Consider the following 19617-nt stretch of genomic DNA (forward strand, 5'->3'; position numbering starts at 1 on the left):
TACACTAATGAGCCAAAACATCATAGGAACCTGTTTAATAATGTGTTGGTCCACTGTTGAAATGCTACAGCAGCATTTCTTCATAGTACGGATTCAGCAAGTCGTCAGTAGGTTTATGGAGGTATGTGACATGGGATGTGTATGCATAAGTCACACAATTTCTGTAAATTATGGGCCGATGGTTTGTGGTTGCAGAGCTGGTGCCCAATATCTTCCCCAGTTTGTTCCATTGGGTTCATATCAAGCAAATTGGTGTAGCGAAGACATTAGTACGAGTCCACTATCATGCTGCTCAGATCACTTTAGCACGATTCTGATCTTGTGACATGGACAGTTATCTTGCAGGAAGATACAGTCACTGTCAGGAGAGACATCAACTAGAAGGGATGCAGGTTATCTGCAATAATGTTCCCATAGTTCACAGCAGTCGTGGTGCCTTCAGTTACTACCACAGATCTCATGAAAGTCCAGTTGAATGTATCCCATCGCATAATACTGGCCCCACTGTCCTGCGTACAGTGCGTCTTTCGAGCAGCTGTGTTCCTGGATGATAGTGTATCCAGACAGGACTATCCTATTTGGTGTAATGAAAACTGTAATCCATCCATGAGGTATGTTTCCATTGATCCCCAGTCAAATTGTGATGATCCTGCACCCACTGCAATAAATTAATGATGTCATTGGGTCAATGTTGGAGTACGTAGGGTCATCTGCTGCAAAGCCCCGTGTTTGGGAGTGTCCATACAGGAGACAGCCCATCTAGACACTGCAGTAAGGGGAACTACGTCTATGGCTGCCCTTCCATCAGAGATAGATGTAATTCGTAGCAACAATATGGGCATCTGGTACCCTTCTATAGGGCTGTGTTGAAGTTGTTGCTAAGATCATACTGCAACCAAATGTAAAACAAATGCCCAACAATGTTCTTTTATGCTGGCAAAAATAAGCAAGACGAACAGTGGTTAATCTTCTAGAAGACTTAACCTATCATTGCCACTTACCACTGTTGTTGATTAGGAAAATGATGCCATCATTCCTCTGAGTAACATGGACCACACACTGCCTCTGGTAGCTGCCAATTTCCATTGAAGCAGTGATTAGTATACATTCTGGATGGTTCATATATGTATCCTCACCCCCTAGTCCCTTATGGAACCATGTACAATCGAAACGGAGTTTTTTTTTTTTTTTTTTTTTTTTTAGCCAGAACTTTTTTTGAAGTTTGTCAGTATAATGCAGACTGCCTACTAGAAGAGGGGCATGGGTATGAATGTACTGGACACCATATGCAGGATGAGGATTAGACAATACTGTAGAAAATTCTGACTGACTTCTCAAACACAAGTTGTTGCTGCTGGAATATGAGGATATGACACAGCAACACGCTCCTAGCACAAGACTCAGATTCACAAAATATTCATAGTCAATAACCTAATATCTCTTCTAGAAATGTAATTCGCAATAAAACTCAAGATTGAAAAAAAAAACATTTTATTACAAAAAATTCTGATTTATACTTCAACCTCAGTTGCACATTTTTAAATTAATAACATGTTTCGATCTCTCTAGATTAACCTCAGATGTACATAGTTGTGTCTGCAACCCATTGTCTCTGTGTCAGAACCTTATATCAGAGTACTGTACTCCTATGTGAGGTTCTGACAAATACGTGACAGGTTCTTGATACAACTGCATAGATCAGAAGACAATCCAGAAAGATTAAAACATGTCGTAAATTTAAAAATGTGTGACTGAGACTGACGAATAAATGAGAATTTTTTCAAATATTATTACAGTTGTTCTTTCACAGTGAATCATTCATTCATTGGGAGAATGAGAAGAGCAATAGTTTATGAATCTCCTGATTATTACCAGCAATATGTATTTGACTCTTAGGTGTTACCCCCCAGGGGGTCCACAACTCTTGTGTGGATACGTGCGTAGCGAGTACGGGACCCCGAGCTAATGTGGCCCTCCTTCCTTTCCGGGCTGCATACCTTCCTTTTCCGCATCCTTCCCTATCCCCCATCTTCGCCCCCCTCCCCTCACCTCTGGCTCTTTCCTCCCCTTTCTCCCCCTCTGGGAGTATGGTTTGTGCCTACGTCTGGAGACGGACGCTCGTATATGTAACGTATTCTTCACCTTCTCTGCTTGTATGTCTTCATCCTTCATTTGTCCTTCTCTTTTCCTTACCTCTTCTCTTTACCCTTTTCTCCGCTGTGGCGTTTGAGACCTCTCTTCTTTCCTTTCCCTTTCTTTGTTTTTCCCTCTCTCTCTCTCTTTCTTCTTCCCTGTGCGTGTCTGAAGGCCGACCCACGCATTTTCGTGCGTAGCCGGTGACGGGGTAACGCATAATTCCCCGCCCCGGGTAGACAGGTAGGACACGTACGTACCCCCTGGTAACGGCCAGGCCCAGGGAGGGGTGATTACCCAAGCTGATACCTTCCGAAAGTGCCGATTGGTCCCTCCGTCCGTTTGTCGGGAGGTGTGACCTGAGGTGTGAACAATCACCTAAGGCGGGAGTGCCCTCAGAGAGGGCCACCACAAGGGAGGAGCGCGCCATCGGAGACGCCGGTAATCATGAGGGATTCTTCAGCAATGGTTTCCTCACCTTCCACTATGTCTGCTCACAAGCGTAAGTTCACTGAGTCTCAGCCACAGACAGTTCTTCCATCGTTGCCACAGTTCATTGTTGTTTCTCGGTCTACTGAAGGTCACGACTTCTCCACGGTCAACCCTTTCATTATTCAGAAAGGTGTCGATGCAATTGCAGCTCCTGTAAAGTCTTGTTCCAGATTACGGAATGGCACCTTATTGTTAGAAACAGTCAGTGCCCTCCAGGCACAAAAATTGCTGCGTACTTCACTGCTCCACACCTTTCCTGTCCGGGTTGAAGTGCACCACACTTTAAATTCCTCGCGTGGAATCGTTTATACACGCTCCCTCGATGGATTGTCTGACGAAGAAATTCAGCACTACCTGTCTGACCAGGGCGTAACGGCTGTTCATAGAGTTATGAAAAGGGTTGACACGAACATCATTCCAACCCGCACTGCCTTCTTGACATTTGACAAAGTTCAACTCCCATCGGAAATCAAAGCAGGCTATGAGATAATTTCCATTCGCCCTTACGTCCCAAACCCTACGCGTTGCTATCGGTTTCAGCGGTTCAATCACACCAGCCAGTCCTGTTCCAATCCGGCCATGTCCACCTCCATCCCCTCGGTGCATCAACTGTATGGGTGACCACGCTGCTTCCTCTCGAGATTGCCCCGTTTTTAAAGACGAAAAGCTCATCCGGGAAATCAGAGTGAAGGAAAAGGTGTCGACCTTTGCTGCTCGAAAATTATTCGCCAGTCGACAGCCCACCGTGCCTCAGACAGGAAAATAGAGCAATGTCCTTGCTTCTCCTCGGCCAACAAAGGAGGCGGCCACGCAGACTTGCGACCTCATCTTTAGTGCCACGGTCGTCAGATCGGCCAGCGCAAAGATCGCCCGTTCAACCTCACCACTTTCGCCTGCCCACTCTATGGCTCACCCTTCATCGGGTTCTGCTAAATCTCGAGCCCAAAAGTCAGACACCAAGACTTCGAAAAAAGAGCATACTCATGAAGATTATTTACGTACCCCAACTTCACAACCATCGGTTCCTCCTTCATCTAAACATCATATTTCCAAGAAGGCTACTAAGAAACCCAATTCATCTCCTCCTCTGCCAAGGCGTGTCCCATCTACAGCACCACCTGGCGGAAATCGCCCTCGCCCGTCTTCTGTGTCGCCGAGGCGCACTGCTGGCAGCCGATCAACTGGCCGATCGCTGATGGCAGGAGCTGCTCCTAAACAACCTATGGATCAGGATCTTCTGCCTTCAGCTGAATGCCATTCCATGCTGTCGGTCGCAAGCTCTGAGCAGTTGTTGAGTTGACGGCAACCTTGGTCACATTCCTCCATTTTCTGTTCACCCTATGTCCATTATCCACTGGAATAACCGCGGCATTCGAGCCAATCAGGATGAATTATCGATCCTCTTACGATCCTGCTCACCAGTGATCTCCTGTCTTCAGGAAACAAAGCTGCGTCCCCATGACCGCTTTGTTCTCCCTCATTTTCAGTCCGTCCGATTTGATCTCCCCTCTGTTGAAGGCACTCCAGCCCCTGGAGGACTCATGATTCTTCTCCATGATACTCTCCATTATCACCCAATCCCCTTAAACACTTCCTTCCAAGCTGTCGCTGCCCGTCTTTCCCTTTCTGGATATACCTTTTCTCTTTGTACTGTATACATTCCATCGTCCACACCAATGGCACGAGCTGATCTCCTTCATCTTCTCGGTCAGCTTCCACCCCCCCTATTTGCTGGTTGGGGACTTCAATGCCCACCACCGGCTTTGGAGATCTCCACATCCTTGTCCACGTGGCTCACTATTGCTAGATGTCTTCCACCAAGCGGATCTAGTTTGCCTCAACACTGGGGTCCCTACATTTTTGTCTGCCTCCATGGCAAATTTATCTCATTTGGACCTTGCGGTCGGTACTGTTCCGCTAGCTCGGCGCTTCGAATGGTTCGCCCTTGATGATACACACTCGAGTGACCACTTTCCATGTGTCCTTAGACTGCAGCCTCAACTGCCATATATGCGCCCGCGACGCTGGAAGTTTGCCCAATCCGATTGGACACTTTTTTCGTCTTTAGCGACATTCGATGATCGTCACTTTCCTAGCGTTGACGATGAGGTCACACATATTACCGACATTATTCTTACAGCTGCGGAACGTTCAATACCACGCACCTCCGAATTGCCCCGGCGCCCCCCAGTTCCTTGGTGGAACGAGGCGTGCCGTGACGAAATACGTGAGCGGCGACGTGCTCTTTGCGTTTTCCGCCACCATCCTACTTTGGCCAACTGTATCCGCTATAAGCAGTTCCATGCGCGATGCCGTTGCGTCATCCGCGATAGCAAGAAGGCAAGCTGTAAATTCTTTATTAGCTCATTTGACACCTTCACTCCCTCCTCGGAAGTTTGGAGTCGGCTTCAACGGTTATTAGGCGTGCCTAGTTTCTCCCCGGTCTCTGGGCTCACTGTCGCGCATGATACATTAGTGGACCCCGTCGCAATTTCTAACTCATTGGGTCAGCACTTTGCTGAGATTTCAAGCTCTTCAAATTACCCGCCAGCGTTTCTCCTGAAGAAACATGCAGCGGAAGTGCGACCTCTTGCTTTCTCCTCTCAAAATCGCGAAAGCTGCAATACTGTTTTCTCCATGCGGGAACTCCAACATACACTCTCTTCTTCTCGCTCCTCCGCCCCAGGACCGGATGGTATCCACATCCAAATGTTGCTGCATTTATCAACCTATAGTCTGCGTTACCTCCTTCGCCTTTATAATCGAATTTGGACCGACAGTACTTTTCCCAGACGATGGCGGGATGCTATCGTCGTTCCTGTTCCGAAACCTGGAAAGGACAAACACCTCCCCTCTAGCTATCACCCCATTTCTCTCACGAGTAGTGTATGTAAGGTTTTGGAGCATATGGTGAATTGCCGTTTAGCTTGGTGGCTGGAGGGCTCTGTGCTGAGTGTTGTACTGTTTGCCATTGCCATAAATCCAATTATGGATTGTCTCCTTCCTGATGTCTCGGGCTCCCTCTTTGTGGATGATTTTGCGATCTACTACAGCTCTCAACGGACCAGCCTTCTTGAACGACGTCTTCAAGGATGTCTCGATTGCCTCCACTCTTGGAGCATCGAAACCGGCTTCTGTTTTTCTCCCAGTAAGACCGTTTGTGTTAATTTTTGGCAACGTAAGGAGTTTCTTCCACCCTCCTTACATCTAGGACTTGTCAACCTTCCGTTTTCAGACGTCGCTAAATTCTTGGGTCTTATGTTTGACAGAAAACTGTGCTGGTCCTCCCACATTTCCTATCTTTCGGCTTGCTGTCTGCGATCCCTCAACACCCTCCGTGTCTTGAATGGTACCTCCTGGGGAGCGGACCGAGTGGTCCTTCTCTGCCTCTGTCGCGCCTTAGTGCGCTCGAAATTGGACTATGGAAGCATAGTCTACTCCTCTGCTCGGCCGTCTATTCTTCGGCGTCTTGACTCTATCCACCACCATGGATTACGTTTAGTGTCTGGACCTTTTTACACCAGCCCTGTGGAAAGCCTTTATGCTGAGACTGCTGAACCTCCGCTGTCCAATCGGCGAGCAGTCCTTCTGAGTCGTTATGCTAGCCATCTGTCTTCCATGCCTGCTAATCCAGCCCGTGACATTTTTTTTCGACGCCTCCTTTGATGTAGGGTATGCACGCCGCCCCTCCTCCCTACTACCACCGGGAGTCCGCTTCCGTCTCTTTCCTTCCGCTTTCCTAAAACCTTCTTGACAACTTGGGGTACAGCACCGCCTTGGCTCCGTCCCCGGATCTGCTTGCTCCGTGACCTTCGTCAGTTTCCCCAAGGATGGTGCCCCTTTACTTGTTTATCGTCGGGCATTTTCTGCTCTGTGCACAAATGAAGGAAGCCACATTTATTTACACTGATGGCTCAAAAAAATCGTTAGGTTGTTGGCGACACCCCAAATCGATTTTGGCTTCCCGACCAGTGTTTGGTTTATACTGCGGAGCTTTACGCTGTTCTCCGGGCTGTCCACTACATCCGCTGCCACCAGCGGATACAGTATGTTATCTGTTCAGATTCTCCCAGCTCTCTCCTCAGTCTCCAAACTCTTTACCCTGTCCACCCTCTGGTCCACCGGATTCAGGACTGTCTGCGCTTGCTCCACCTGGGGGGCGTCTCGGTGGCGTTCCTCTGGCTCCCGGGCCACGTTGGTATATGTGGAAATGAGGTGGCCGATATAGCGGCCAAGGCTGCAGTCTCTCTTCTTCGGCCAGCTATTCAATCGATTCCCTTCGCCGATCTACGGAGTGTTTTATGTCATCGTGTTACTCTTTTATGGCACGCACATTGTTCGATACTTCCCAATAATAAATTGCGGGACGTGAAAGCTCTTTCTTGTGCTTGGACCTCTTCCTCCCGAACGCGTCGTCGGGAGGAGGTAATTTTAACTAGACTCCGGATAGGGCACTGTCTTTTTAGCCATCGACATCTTTTAAGCGGCGATCCTCCCCCACTCTGTCCCCACTGCTCTCAGCTGTGGACGGTAAGACACCTTTTAATTGAGTGTCCCTATTTTACTCCGTTATGCACCCATCTACAGCTGTCGCCTGACATATCGTCAATTTTAGCAGATGACACGCGCTCGGCCGATCGCGTTCTCGAGTTTATTAGTGCCAGTGAAATGACGTCAGTCATTTGAAGTTTTTTTTTTTTTTTTTTTTTTTTTTTTTTTTTTTTTTTTTTTTTGGGGGGGGGACAACCAACCCCTTTCTGTAGTGGATTTTTAAGCCTTCTTTCTGCTTTTAGTTTCTCCAATTTTTTGAGTTTCGTTCCCATTGCTGCTGGTTTCCATTTTCGGTTTTTTACTGTTTCCTAAGTCACGGACCGGGCGCTAATGACCATAGCAGTTTTGCGCCCTAAAAAAAAATTTTACCATGTTTGCATGATGTATACTTCTGCTTGGCATTTTGAAGTAGTATCTTCAGCTCTATCTGAATATTGAAGAAATGATTTAATAAAATTTTATGGTGTAATAGTATTTCATTATTGAATTTTATGTCAAAAGAATGTTTGTTAATGTTCTTTATAATTGATTAGAACAAAATTTGTTCATGTAAACAATGTGTTTCAATAGTTCAACATCTATTACTATACCTGCATAATTTTTAGAATTTTTATTTGTTACAGGTTTTTATTTGAAACTGACAAATTTAGTGTCCTGTATACTGGAGATTTTCGAATTTTACCTGAAGATATTTGCAAGTTCACATCTTTAAGAAATGGACAATCCGTAAAGAAGATCCACACTCTATATCTTGATACAACTTTTCTAGATAGAGCTTACTATTATTTTCCTTCTCGTGCAGAGAGTGCCTCCACAGTGTGCAATAGAATTCAGGAGTGGCTTCAGTTAAGCCCCAACCACATGGTTGTGATTGATTTACCAGGTATGTTGAACTTTTTTTTTCTGAATGATGACAGTTTGCTACACTGGCTGCCATTTTTAGTGGGTGTGGACCCTATTGCAATAAAAATATGTTGGACTTACTGCAGGAACACACAAACTAGTTATAAGCTAGTTACCAGACTCATCATACTCAGATTTTACAAACTTGATTCATGGAGCATTGAGATAACTGCCACTGTGTCAGAAAATTTTGTGCTCTACATTTGTAAAAGTTGCAATAATTTAGACATGCATACATACCTGTTCGCTGCATGAAACGGGGAAAATACCTGGAAGCTTAAAGTTGTGTTTCACACTAGTACAGGAGCAGAGTCCTTTGCTATTGGAATATTGGGTCCATGTTTGAGTTCCAGCCTGTCACACTGTTTTTGTCTGCCAAGAAATTTCACTACAGTTCATACCCTGATGCAGATTGAAATATTTATTGTAGAGCTTTATAATTATCACTCTCATAGACAGCATCATTAAGTAGCACCTTGCAGTTCTTGTAATCTAATCAAGCTTTTGTGTGTTCACACCTCTATGTAATGTACCTCGGAGCATTGTCGAACATCATCACTTTAGTGACCTGTGTGTTATGGTGCAGGGAGGCATAATGTTGTATGGTTATACAGACCTTCAAATGTTTGAACATGGTACACTCACCCGGTAATGTTACTGTGACAGTGTACTCCTTTCCTGTGTGTCTCTTTCCAGGAGTGCATTCAGCCACAACTTCATTTTTGTGGACGACAATGCACAGTTGCATCAAACTATGTTGCCGAAGAAGTGCTTAGAACGTTAGGATATTTAGTGAATGGATTGGCCTGCCCATTCCCTCAATTTAAATCCCATCAAGCACGTGTAGGGTTGGGGAGAAATATTGCAGCGCATCCACTTGCACCAATGACTGACCAACACCTTTTGACCCCAATGGTGGAGGAATGGAACGCCCTTCCATGAAAGCCTGTTGCTGTCCTTGTGGCTAACATAGGTGTATGTTGTAGACCACACATTGCTGTCTGTGGCGATCTCACACCCTATGAAGAACCATGACTCACGATTTGTAATGCCCAGGGGCTATCATAAATTGTGGTGACTTCAGTGTGATTATTATCTGTACATAAAAGTGTCATTTCTGTTTGTCTCATTGCATATTTCTTCCGGTTACCTTCTATGCTACATGTAGTAGTTCTTTGTATGTATGGTAAAAGTTTCATTGAGCTATGGCACTTGGCAGTGAAACATCTTGCAAAAGCTTCTTTCTACCTTAAGTTTTGCACACCCCTTTACATATGTAAATGTGTAATGGAGATAAGACAGAACACAACTGCTTCAACTCTGATGCTTCAACATAATCCTACATTGTTAAAAGTTCTTCCTAGGGGGGAAAAATAATATTAGGGGTTAAAGAATACAACGCAGATCAAATATTCAGAATTGTTAAGCTTTACACCTGCTTTCAATATAGTGTGAACATAATAGTGTCAGGTATAGTTTGCGTTTATGTCCTGAACTCGGTAAGTAGTGAACCTGCGCCCCTTCAAACTCCTCTTGAAGCTGTGGCTGTCAGGATACGTACGACACAGAAAATAACTGTCTGCAACATATATCTCCCTCCAGATAGTGCGGTATCCCTAAACGTATTGGCTGCACTGGTTGATCAACTCCCTAAACCTTTCCTACTTTTGGGAGATTCTAACACCCATAACCTGTTTTGGGGTAGCACTATGCTTACTGGCCATGACAGAGATGTCAAAAATTTACTGTCCCAACATGACCTCTGCCTCTTAAATACTGGGGCTGCTACACAGTTGAGTGTGGCTCATGGTAGTTACTCGGCCATTAATTTATCAATTTGCCACCCAGGACTCTTCTCATCTATCCACTGGAGAGCACATGACGACCTGTGTGGTGGTGACCACTTCCCCACCTTCCTGTCACTCCCCCGGCACCATGCCCACAGACGCCTACACAGAAGGGCTTTAAACAAGGCAGACTGGGTAGCCTTCACCTCCCCTGTCACCATTGAATCCCCCCCACATGGTGTCTTCGATGTTGTGATTGAACAGGTCATTACAATGATAATTTCTGCAGTGGAAAACGCAATCCCTCGTTCTATAGGGTGCCCCAGGTGAAAGACACTCCCTTGGTGGTCGCTGGAAGTCGCTGAGGCAATTAAAGAGGGTTGGCGAGCTCAACAGTGACATAAGCGGCACCCATCCCTAGAGCACCTAATAGCCTTTAAGTGGCTCCGTGCCCGTGTTCGCCTGCTTATAAAATGATGGAAACAGGAGTGTTGGGAGAGGTACGTGTCGACCATTGGGTGCCATACGTCACTTCCCAAGTCTGGAAGAAGATGAGACGTCTTTTTGAGGACCCAAACCCAGCAGGTGTCCCTGGCTTTAACATCAATGGTGTGCTCTCTACCGACCCAGATGTGATCGCTGAGCACTATGCTCGAACCTCTGCGTTGGTGAACTACTCCATAGCCTTTCACATCCTCAAAAGGTGGATGGAAAGGAAAGTCCTCTCGTTTGCTACATGCCACAGTGAACCCTATAACACCGCATTTAGAGAGTGGTAGCTTCTCAGCGCCCTTGCACATTGCTCTGACACAGCTCCTGAGCCAGATTTGGTCCGCAGTCAGATGATTAAACATCTCTTGTCTTATTACAAGCGATATCTCCTAATCATCTTTAACCGGATCTGGTGCGATGGCGTCTTTCCATTGCAATGGCGGGAGAGCACCATCATTCTGGTGCTAAAACCCGATAAAAATCTGCTTGATGTGGATAGCTATTGGCTCATCAGCCTCACCAATGTTCTGTCAGCTGCTGGAACGCATGGTGTGTCGGCGGTTGGGTTGGGTCATGGAGTCACGTGGCCTGCTGGCTTCATGTTAGGGCGGCTTCCAGCAGGGTCACCCTACTAGTGATAATCTTGTGTTCCTCGATTCTACCATCCGAACAGCCTTTCCCATACGCCAACATCTGATTGCAGTCTTTTTTGACTTACGTAAAGCATACGACACAACCTGGCAACATTATATCCTTGCCACAGTGTATGAGTGGGGTCTCTGGGAACCGCTCCCGATTTTAATCCAAAACTTCCTGTCGCTCCATACTTTCTGTGTCCAAGTTGTTGCTTCCCATAGTTCCTCCCCCGTACTCAGGAGAATGGCATTCCACAGATTTCTGTATTGAGTGCATCTCTATTTTTAGTGGCCATCAACGGCCTAGCAGCAGCTGTAGGGCCGTCGGTCTCCCCTTCTCTGTATGCGGATGACTTCTGCATTTCATATTGCTCCTCCAGTACTGGTGTTGCTGAGTGGCACCTACACGGAGCCATTCACAAGGTGCAGCCATGGGCTCTGGCCTACTGCTTTCAGTTTTCAGCCGTAAAGCCGTGTGTCATGCACTTCTGTTGGTGCCATGTCGTTCATCCGTACCATTCATCCTGAACCTGAACTTTATCTTAATGATGATACACTCACTGTAGTGGAGACATATCAATTCTTAGGGCTGGTTTTCAATGCCTGATTGACTTGGCTGCCTCACCTTCATCAGCTCAAGTGGGAGTGCTGTCAGCACCTCAATGCTCTCCACTGCCTGAGCAACACCAACTGCTGTGCAGATTGTTCTACACTGCAGCAACTCTACAGAGCCCTTGTTCAATACCGCCTTGACTATGGGAGTCTGGTTCACGGTTTGCTGGTGCCCTCAGCATTGCATTTCCTCGACCCAGTGTATCACTGTGGTGTTCGCCTAGCGACGGGAGCTTTTAGAACGAGTCTGGTGACCAGTGTCCTGGTGGAGGCCGGAGTCCCTCCATTGTGGATCCGATGTGCACAAGTGCTTACCAGTTATGTTGCACACATTCGTAGTTCCCCTGTGCATCCGAATTACCATCTCCTTTTCCCACCCGTGGCAGTTCATCTCGCACATTGGCAGCCCAGGTCAGGGCTCACAACCCCCCAGGGGGTCCACAACTCTTTTGTGGATACGTGCGTGGCGAGCACGGGGCCCCGAGCCATTGCAGCCTTCTTTCTCTCCCGGGCTGCATTTCCTTTTCCTTCCCCTCCTTTCCCCTCCATGCTCCTTTCCCCTCGCCCTCTCCTCTCCCACTATTGGTGTCCTTGCTTATGTTTGCCCCGCTATCCTCCTGGTTCTGTTGGTTTAACTCTCTGGCTTTGTTGCGTACTTATCTCCTCTTTTTGGCATTCCTTGGTCCCCCTCTGGGGTTTGACCTCCATTCCAAAATTTCTCTTCCGTAGTGTGAGCCATTTGGGGAAGAGCACCTTACCTAGTGTCTCCGACGTGCGCCCTCCTAGTACATTCCACCTTTTCTTTCACGTCGTGGTCTGATGCTAGGGTGCATAGCCAGCACGGTAGCCAGCCCGTGTGGTGGGGTCGCTATGTACCCTTTTGGTTGAGCCCCCTGAACACACAGGGATCACACTTCTGATACCTGAGCTGTGACCTCCTCATGCATGCCTTGGAGTGGTTGCTCGTCATCCTGGAGCATCGGAACTCCCGGCAATGGCCGCCGTGCCAGACGGCCCTTGCTGTGGCTGGGTGGCGCCCGTGAGGAGAGCCCCTGATCGGAGTGGGTGGTATCAGGGCGGACGCTATGCAGATGAAACGCATAAGGGTCCAAAACTCTGGCCGTTCTGCGGCCGTCTCTCTGCGTGGTACTGATTCCTCAAGTGCTGCTTCTCTTGCCCCTTCGGCCTTCCCTTCCATGGCTACCCCCTGGGAAGAGGGTCAGGCCCGTCGTCTAGGGGCAAAACCTTTCCCCCGTTATCTAGTTTGCACCAGGACTGATGGAGATACTTTCACCAGTGTCAAGCCTTTATTCTTTGTGGAACACATTGAAGACAAGTTTGGCGAAGTGGACTCCCTGAGCAAGATGCGGTCGGGTTCGTTGCTGATTAAAACTACTTCAGCTGCCCAATCTGCGGCCCTTCGTGCCTGTACCCATCTTGGCACAATTCCTGTGTCTATTACCCCTCACCAGTCTCTAAATATGGTACAAGGTGTGATTTTCCACAGGGACCTCATCCTTCAAACTGATGAGGAACTTCGGGACAATCTCGCACGGCGGGGTGTTCACTTTGTTCGGCGTGTTCAGAAGGGTCCTAAAGATAACCGTATTGATACTGGTGCCTTTATCCTGGCCTTTGAAGGGGATACCCTTCCTGAGAAAGTTAAGATTATGGTCTATCGCTGTGATGTGAAGCCGTACATCCCACCTCCTATGCGGTGTTTTAAGTGCTTGCGTTTTGGCCACATGTCTTCTCGCTGTTCCCAGGACCCTCTCTGTGGTGACTGTGGACGTCCACTCCATGAGGGGAGTCCCTGTGTTCCCCCTCCTGTATGTGTAAATTGTCGTGGTAGTCATTCTCCACGTTCACCAGATTGCCCAGTTTATAAGAAAGAAAAAAAGATCCAAGAGTATAAGTCCCTCGATCGTTTAAGCTACACAGAGGCCCGTAAGAAATATGCACGACTGCACCCTGTGTCTATGACATCAAGTTACGCCTTGGTTACATCTTCCCCCCTTCCCCCCCCCCTTCCTTACCCCCATCCCGGACCCCACTCCTCCCCCCCTCCCCTGCGGCTCCCACACCTTCTCCTCTGGGTGCTGCTCCCCCTCCCCAGCCGGAGAAGTGTCCCACTCCTTCGGCGTCTGCCGGTCAAGGGCGCCTCTCCCGGGATGCCCCTTCCCGGCACCTTCCAGGTCAAAGGTCTGCTGCCGCGCGGCGACCGCGAGAGCCGCGGTCTGTCGGCCCCCAGGTCGCCCGGTCTCTTTCTGTTCCTGATCTTGCTGCAGCTGGCTCCTTTATGCCACACAGCCCTCCTCGATCTCAGCCTGAAAAGAAGAAGAAACATAAGTCCCGGGACAAAGAGCCTCTGGTGTCCCCGGAGGTCCCTTCCCCGACTTCACAACTGGATTCTGACCTGTCGTTTATGGATGTCGCCCCCTCCTTGTCTGTGACGGGTGGGGACCCGGCAGTATGACTGGATTTAGCGTGTTCAGCCCTCATTTAAACCATCGTTCTGTGGTTCTCCAATGGAATTGTAATGGCTACTATCGACACCTTCCGGAATTGAAATCCCTTCTTTCGTCCTACTCTGCAGCTTGTGTGGTTCTCCAGGAATCACATTTTACTGATGCTCACTCACCGACCCTCCGTGGGTTCCGTGTTTTCTGTCGCAATCGGGTCGGACCCTTGCGGGCTTCTGGTGGCGTTTGTACGTTGGTCCGTACCGACATTGCTTGCACGTGGATTCCTCTCCAAACTACATTGGAAGCGGTTGCTGTTAGGGTCCACTTAGACTCTGCAGTCACCGTTTGCAATCTTTATCTCCCTCCTGACAGGGCTCTTACACCTGCTGCCTTAACCACCCTTCTTCAGCAACTTCCTCCTCCCTTCCTCCTCCTTGGGGATTTTAATGCTCATCATCCTTTGTGGGGCAGTGCCTTTCCATCTAGACGAGGTCTTCTTATAGACCAATTTATTGCAGACCACGACCTGTGCCTTCTTAATGATGGCTCCCCTACTCATTTCAGTGCTGGTCATGGTACCTTTTCTGCCATTGATCTTTCTCTTTCTTCTCCCTCTCTCCTCCCTTCATTACACTGGTCGCCACACGACGACCTTTGTGATAGTGACCATTTCCCGTTGATTCTCACGCTCCCTTCGCGCTCCCCGATGGACAGGTTACCTCGTTGGTCTTTCCACCGCGCCGATTGGCCTCTATACACTGCACAGGTCGAGTTTTCTCCCTCTTTGTCGGGTTGTATTGATGACGTCCTACGTGACGTGTCTGACGCGATTGTTCGCGCTGCTAACGTTGCTGTCCCGCGCTCATCTGGACTATTTCGTCACCGGCAAGTCCCGTGGTGGAGTCCGGCCATTGCCATTGCCATCCGTGACCGCCGTCGAGCTTTGCAACACTTCAAGAGGCACCCATCTGTAGCCAGCCTTACTACTTTTAAACGCCTTCGCGCTAAAGCCCGTTATTTAATCAAACAGAGCAAGCGGATATGTTGGGAACGATTCGTTTCTTCCCTTGGTTCCACTGTCCCTCTGTCACGGGTATGGGCTACACTTCGTTCTCTCCAAGGTTGCCATCGGCAGTCCACCCTACCAGGCCTTCACCTCCCAGATGGCATTTGTACGGACCCATTAGTTATCGCCGAACATCTTGCGACCCATTTTGCAGTGGCATCGGCGTCAGCCTCCTATCCCGCTGCTTTCCTTCATCACAAACAGCAGGCTGAAGCTCTCACCTTATGTTTCACCACTTGTGAGTCAGAATCTTATAACGCACCTTTTACTGAATGGGAATTTCTTTCTGCTCTATCTTCTTCTCATGATACGGCCCCTGGCCCAGATTCCATTCATAACCAACTGCTTCAACATCTCAGTGCTCCACAACGGCAACATCTTCTTCGGGTGTTTAACCGTATCTGGCTCCAGGGTGACTTCCCTTCTCAGTGGAGGGATAGCATTGTGGTTCCTGTCCTTAAGCCTGGTAAGAACCCCCTATCTGTTGACAGCTATCGGCCAATTAGTTTGACCAATGTTGTTTGTAAGTTACTTGAACGGATGGTAGCCCGTCGGCTCACTTGGGTCCTCGAATCTCGGGATCTATTGTCCCCTTACCAGTGTGGCTTTCGAGAGGGACGATCTCCAATCGATCATTTACTTCGCTTGGAATCCGCAGTTCGGCAGGCTTTTTCCCAGCGCCGCCATTTGGTTGCAGTGTTTTTTGACCTTCGCAAGGCCTATGACACGGCCTGGCGCTATCACATCTTACTAACCCTTCATCAGTGGGGTCTTCGGGGCCCACTCCCGAATTTTATCCGCCAGTTCCTGATCCATCGGTCATTCAGAGTTAGAGTTGGTACTGCTTTTAGTTCTCCACGGACCCAGGAGACGGGCATCCCACAGGGTTCTGTCTTGAGTGTCCTTCTTTTCCTCATTGCTATCAATGGACTTGTGGCCTCTGTCGGTCCCTTGGTCGCCCCTGCCCTGTATGTGGATGATTTCTGCATTTGGGTTAGTTCCTCCTCGATGGCATCTGCAGAACGGCAGCTCCAGGTGGCTATACGGCGTGCCTCTGCATGGACCCTCTCACACGGGTTTCAATTCTCTCCTTTAAAATCGCGGGTGGTCCACTTCTGTCGCCGTACTACGGTCCACCCTGATCCAGAGCTCTATCTCGCTGCACAACGATTGCCTGTGGTTTCACAGTTTCGTTTCCTGGGTCTTCTTTTCGACAACAAGCTCACTTGGTTGCCCCATATCAGACTCCTGAAGGTAGGATGTTTACGTAAACTCAATGTCCTTCGCTTCCTTGCCCACTCCTCTTGGGGTGCGGACCGTTCTCTCCTCCTCCGTCTTTATCGTGCTTAGTTCTGTCTCGTTTGGACTATGGTTGTCAAGTTTATGGTTCAGCTGCTCCTTCCACACTGCACGTGCTGGATCCAGTCCACCATCGTGGTATCCGTTTGGCCACCGGTGCCTTCCCTACTAGCCCTGTTGATAGTCTCCTGGTTGAAGCTGGGATCCCACCCCTTTCTGTTCGGCGGTCCCAGCTTCTGGTGTCTTATGCCCTCACTATCCGTTCTTCTCCCTCTCATCCTTCCTATTCTATCCTGTTCCCAGACCATGGACGTCGCCCACCCGACTCCCGCCCTCGGGCGGGTTTACCGGTTGGGCTGCGCCTTGCGTCTCTTTACCGTGATTTTCAACTTCCTTCTTTGTCCTGTCTTCCTCGCTCCCTCCCCTCCACCCCTCCTTGGTTAGTTCCTCGGCCTCGAATTCGGATGGATCTCCGCCGCGGTCCGAAAGATTCCATCCCCCCGGTGGTGTTTCGTTCCTTTTTCCGCAAAATTTTATGGGAGTTTCGGGATGCTGTTGTTTTTTACACTGATGGCTCTAAATCTGCTGATCATGTTGGGTATGCCTTCACGTCCTCTGTTGGAACGGAAAATCATCTGCTGCCACCTACATGTGGGGTGTTTACTGCGGAATTGATGGCAATTTCCCGGGCCCTTACCTTTATTCAACAATCCCAACACAACCGCGTTTTGTTATGTACGGACTCGATGAGTGGCCTTCTTGCTATTGACCGGTGTTTTTCGCGCCATCCCTTGGTCTCTGCCATCCATGACCATCTCGCTGATATTCACCGTGCTGCTTGTTCCATTGACTTCCTATGGGTCCCTGGCCATGTGGGTATCCCGGGAAATGAGCTCGCTGATCGTTTGGCTGGGGGAGCAGTTACTTACCCCCCGTTTCCTGTAACCCCTCCTGCAGCGGATTTACGGCTTCACATCAAATCCCACTTCGCGCAGTCATGGGCCAATTCTTGGGAGGCTACTCCACTGTCTAATAAACTTCGTGCAATTAAGGTGACACCAGGCCCATGGCGTTCTTCCTATCGCCTCTCCCGAAAGGACTCGACCACACTGTGTCGTCTCCGCATTGGTCATACCAGGCTGACCCATGGTTTTCTTTTGCGTGATGAGCCACCCCCGCTATGTGGTTGTGGAGCCTTCCAGTCAGTGGCCCACATTTTGGTTGAATGCCCCCTTCTTTTGGCTCTGCGTACTAAGTACAGACTCCCCCACACTTTACCTTTGATGTTGGCTGACGATTCCCGGATGGTCTCTCTGGTTCTCGGTTTCCTCCAGGAGAGTGGTTTTTATTCTCAGTTTTAAGGTTTTTAATCTCTCTGGTGTTGGGGCAGGGCGGTGAGTGTTTGGGTGTCTCCCACTGTAGGCAGTGTTTAGAGATTCCCGATTCACCTCCCTGACGGGAATCCTCTTTTCTTCCCCTTTTACTCTTTTTACCCTTTTTTAAGGCTTGGTTAGTCTTTTTATTCCCATACGTATTTTCTGCATTATAGCAGTTGTACCTTTTAAGTCACAGGTGGTCTTGCCTATGCTGCTTCAGCATAGTGTTGGGTTCGTTCTCTTGCCGACTTCCCTCATTTGTTTTTACCAATGACAACGTGACTGCCCTTTACGTTTTTTCCCTTTTTCCGTTTTATTGTTCTGACTTTTCTGAGATGTCCCGTTAGCAGAATGGAGTATATTTGAAACAAGGGACTGATGACCTCGCTGTTTGGTCCCTTAAACCTCAAACAACCAACCAACCAGGGCTCACAATTGCGGTTCATGTCCGATCCCTTCTCTCCGAACTGGAGTCCTTCCCTTTACCACCTCTACTTGAGGTCCATTCATGTACACCTCCATGGTGTCTGGACCTTTTGCATGGCCTGAAGGACTCTGTTAACCCTGCCGCTCTCTGCTGTCACTTCCTCTTGGTTCTTGACGTGTTCCGGGGCTCTGTTTACACTGACGGCTCTATGACTGATGGTAATGTTGGCTTTGTCTATGTCCACAGAGGCCATATTGAACAGCATTCCTTGCCCGCTGTCTGCAGTGTTTTCAGTGCAGAGCTTGTGGCCATATCTCGTGCACTTCAGTACATCTGTTCCTGTTCTAGTGAGTCGTTTCTTCTCTGTTCTGAGTCCCTGAGCAGCTTACAAGCTATCGACCAGTGCTACCATCACCATCCTTTGGTAGCGAACATCCAGGAGTCCATCTCTGTTCTGGAACGGTCCAGTCATTCAGTGGTGTTTGTGTGGACCCCAGGACACATCGGAATCCCAGGCAACAAACTTGCTGACAGGCTGGCCAAACAGGCTACATGGAAACTGCTCCTGGAGATGGGCATCTCTGAAACTGACTTGTGTATTGTTTTACGCCACAAGGTTTTTTGGCTTTGGGAGACGGAGTGGCATAACAGTATGCACAACAAACTGCGTGTCATTAAGGAGACTGTGAATGTGTGGAAGTCTTCCCTGCGGGCCTCTCGCAGGGAATCAGTTGTCCTTTGTCAACTCCACATTGGCCATACGTGGCTCACACATGGTTACCTCCTCCATCGCGAGAACCCACCTCAGTGTCTCTGTGGCTCCCAACTGACAGTCGCCCACCTCTTGCTGGACTGCCCACTTATAGACACTCTGCAGTAGACTTTTAACTTTCCCAGCACGCTACCTTCGGTGTTGGGTGACAATGCCTCAACAGGAGCCTTACTTTTACGTTTCATTTGTGAGGGCAGGTTTTATCATTTGATCTGAGTTTTAGTGCATGTCCTTTGTCCCTCTGTGTCCTCCACCCTAGGGCTTTTAGGGTGGAGCTTTTAATGTGTTGCAAGGTGGCTGGCTTCTCCTTTCTTATTCTCATTGTCAGCCGGCCATGGTAATCTGCTTTCTTGTTTTTAATCTCCTCTCCGTGTTTCTTGTGTGTGTCTGTGGTTTTTTTGTCCTGTTTTGTCCATTGCAGTGTTTGTTGTCGTTCTTCTGGTTCTTCCTTTCTCCAGTTTTTGTGCCGTATGTTTTCTTTGTTTCCTTCTGTCATTTGGGTAATTGTTCTAATGGGGGGAACAAGGGGCCGATGACCTAGCAGTTTGGTTCCTTCCACCCCCCCCCCCCCCCCCCTTTTAAACCAACCAACCAACCATCTGTAGAA

General features: G+C 48.6%; 1 protein-coding gene across 1 annotated transcript in view; it reads left to right on the plus strand.

Annotated features, from left to right (window-relative positions):
• LOC126248737 (protein artemis-like) overlaps positions 1-19617 on the plus strand; it is a 92685-nt gene that overhangs the window by 5142 nt on the left and 67926 nt on the right. The window contains exon 3 of the mRNA XM_049950059.1: positions 7800-8059. Coding sequence (XP_049806016.1) covers positions 7800-8059 — 260 coding nt within the window. The remainder of the gene's footprint in view (positions 1-7799; positions 8060-19617) is intronic.

The sequence above is a fragment of the Schistocerca nitens genome, chromosome 3 (genome assembly GCF_023898315.1).
Source record: "Schistocerca nitens isolate TAMUIC-IGC-003100 chromosome 3, iqSchNite1.1, whole genome shotgun sequence".
Classification (NCBI taxonomy): Eukaryota; Metazoa; Arthropoda; class Insecta; order Orthoptera; family Acrididae; genus Schistocerca; species Schistocerca nitens.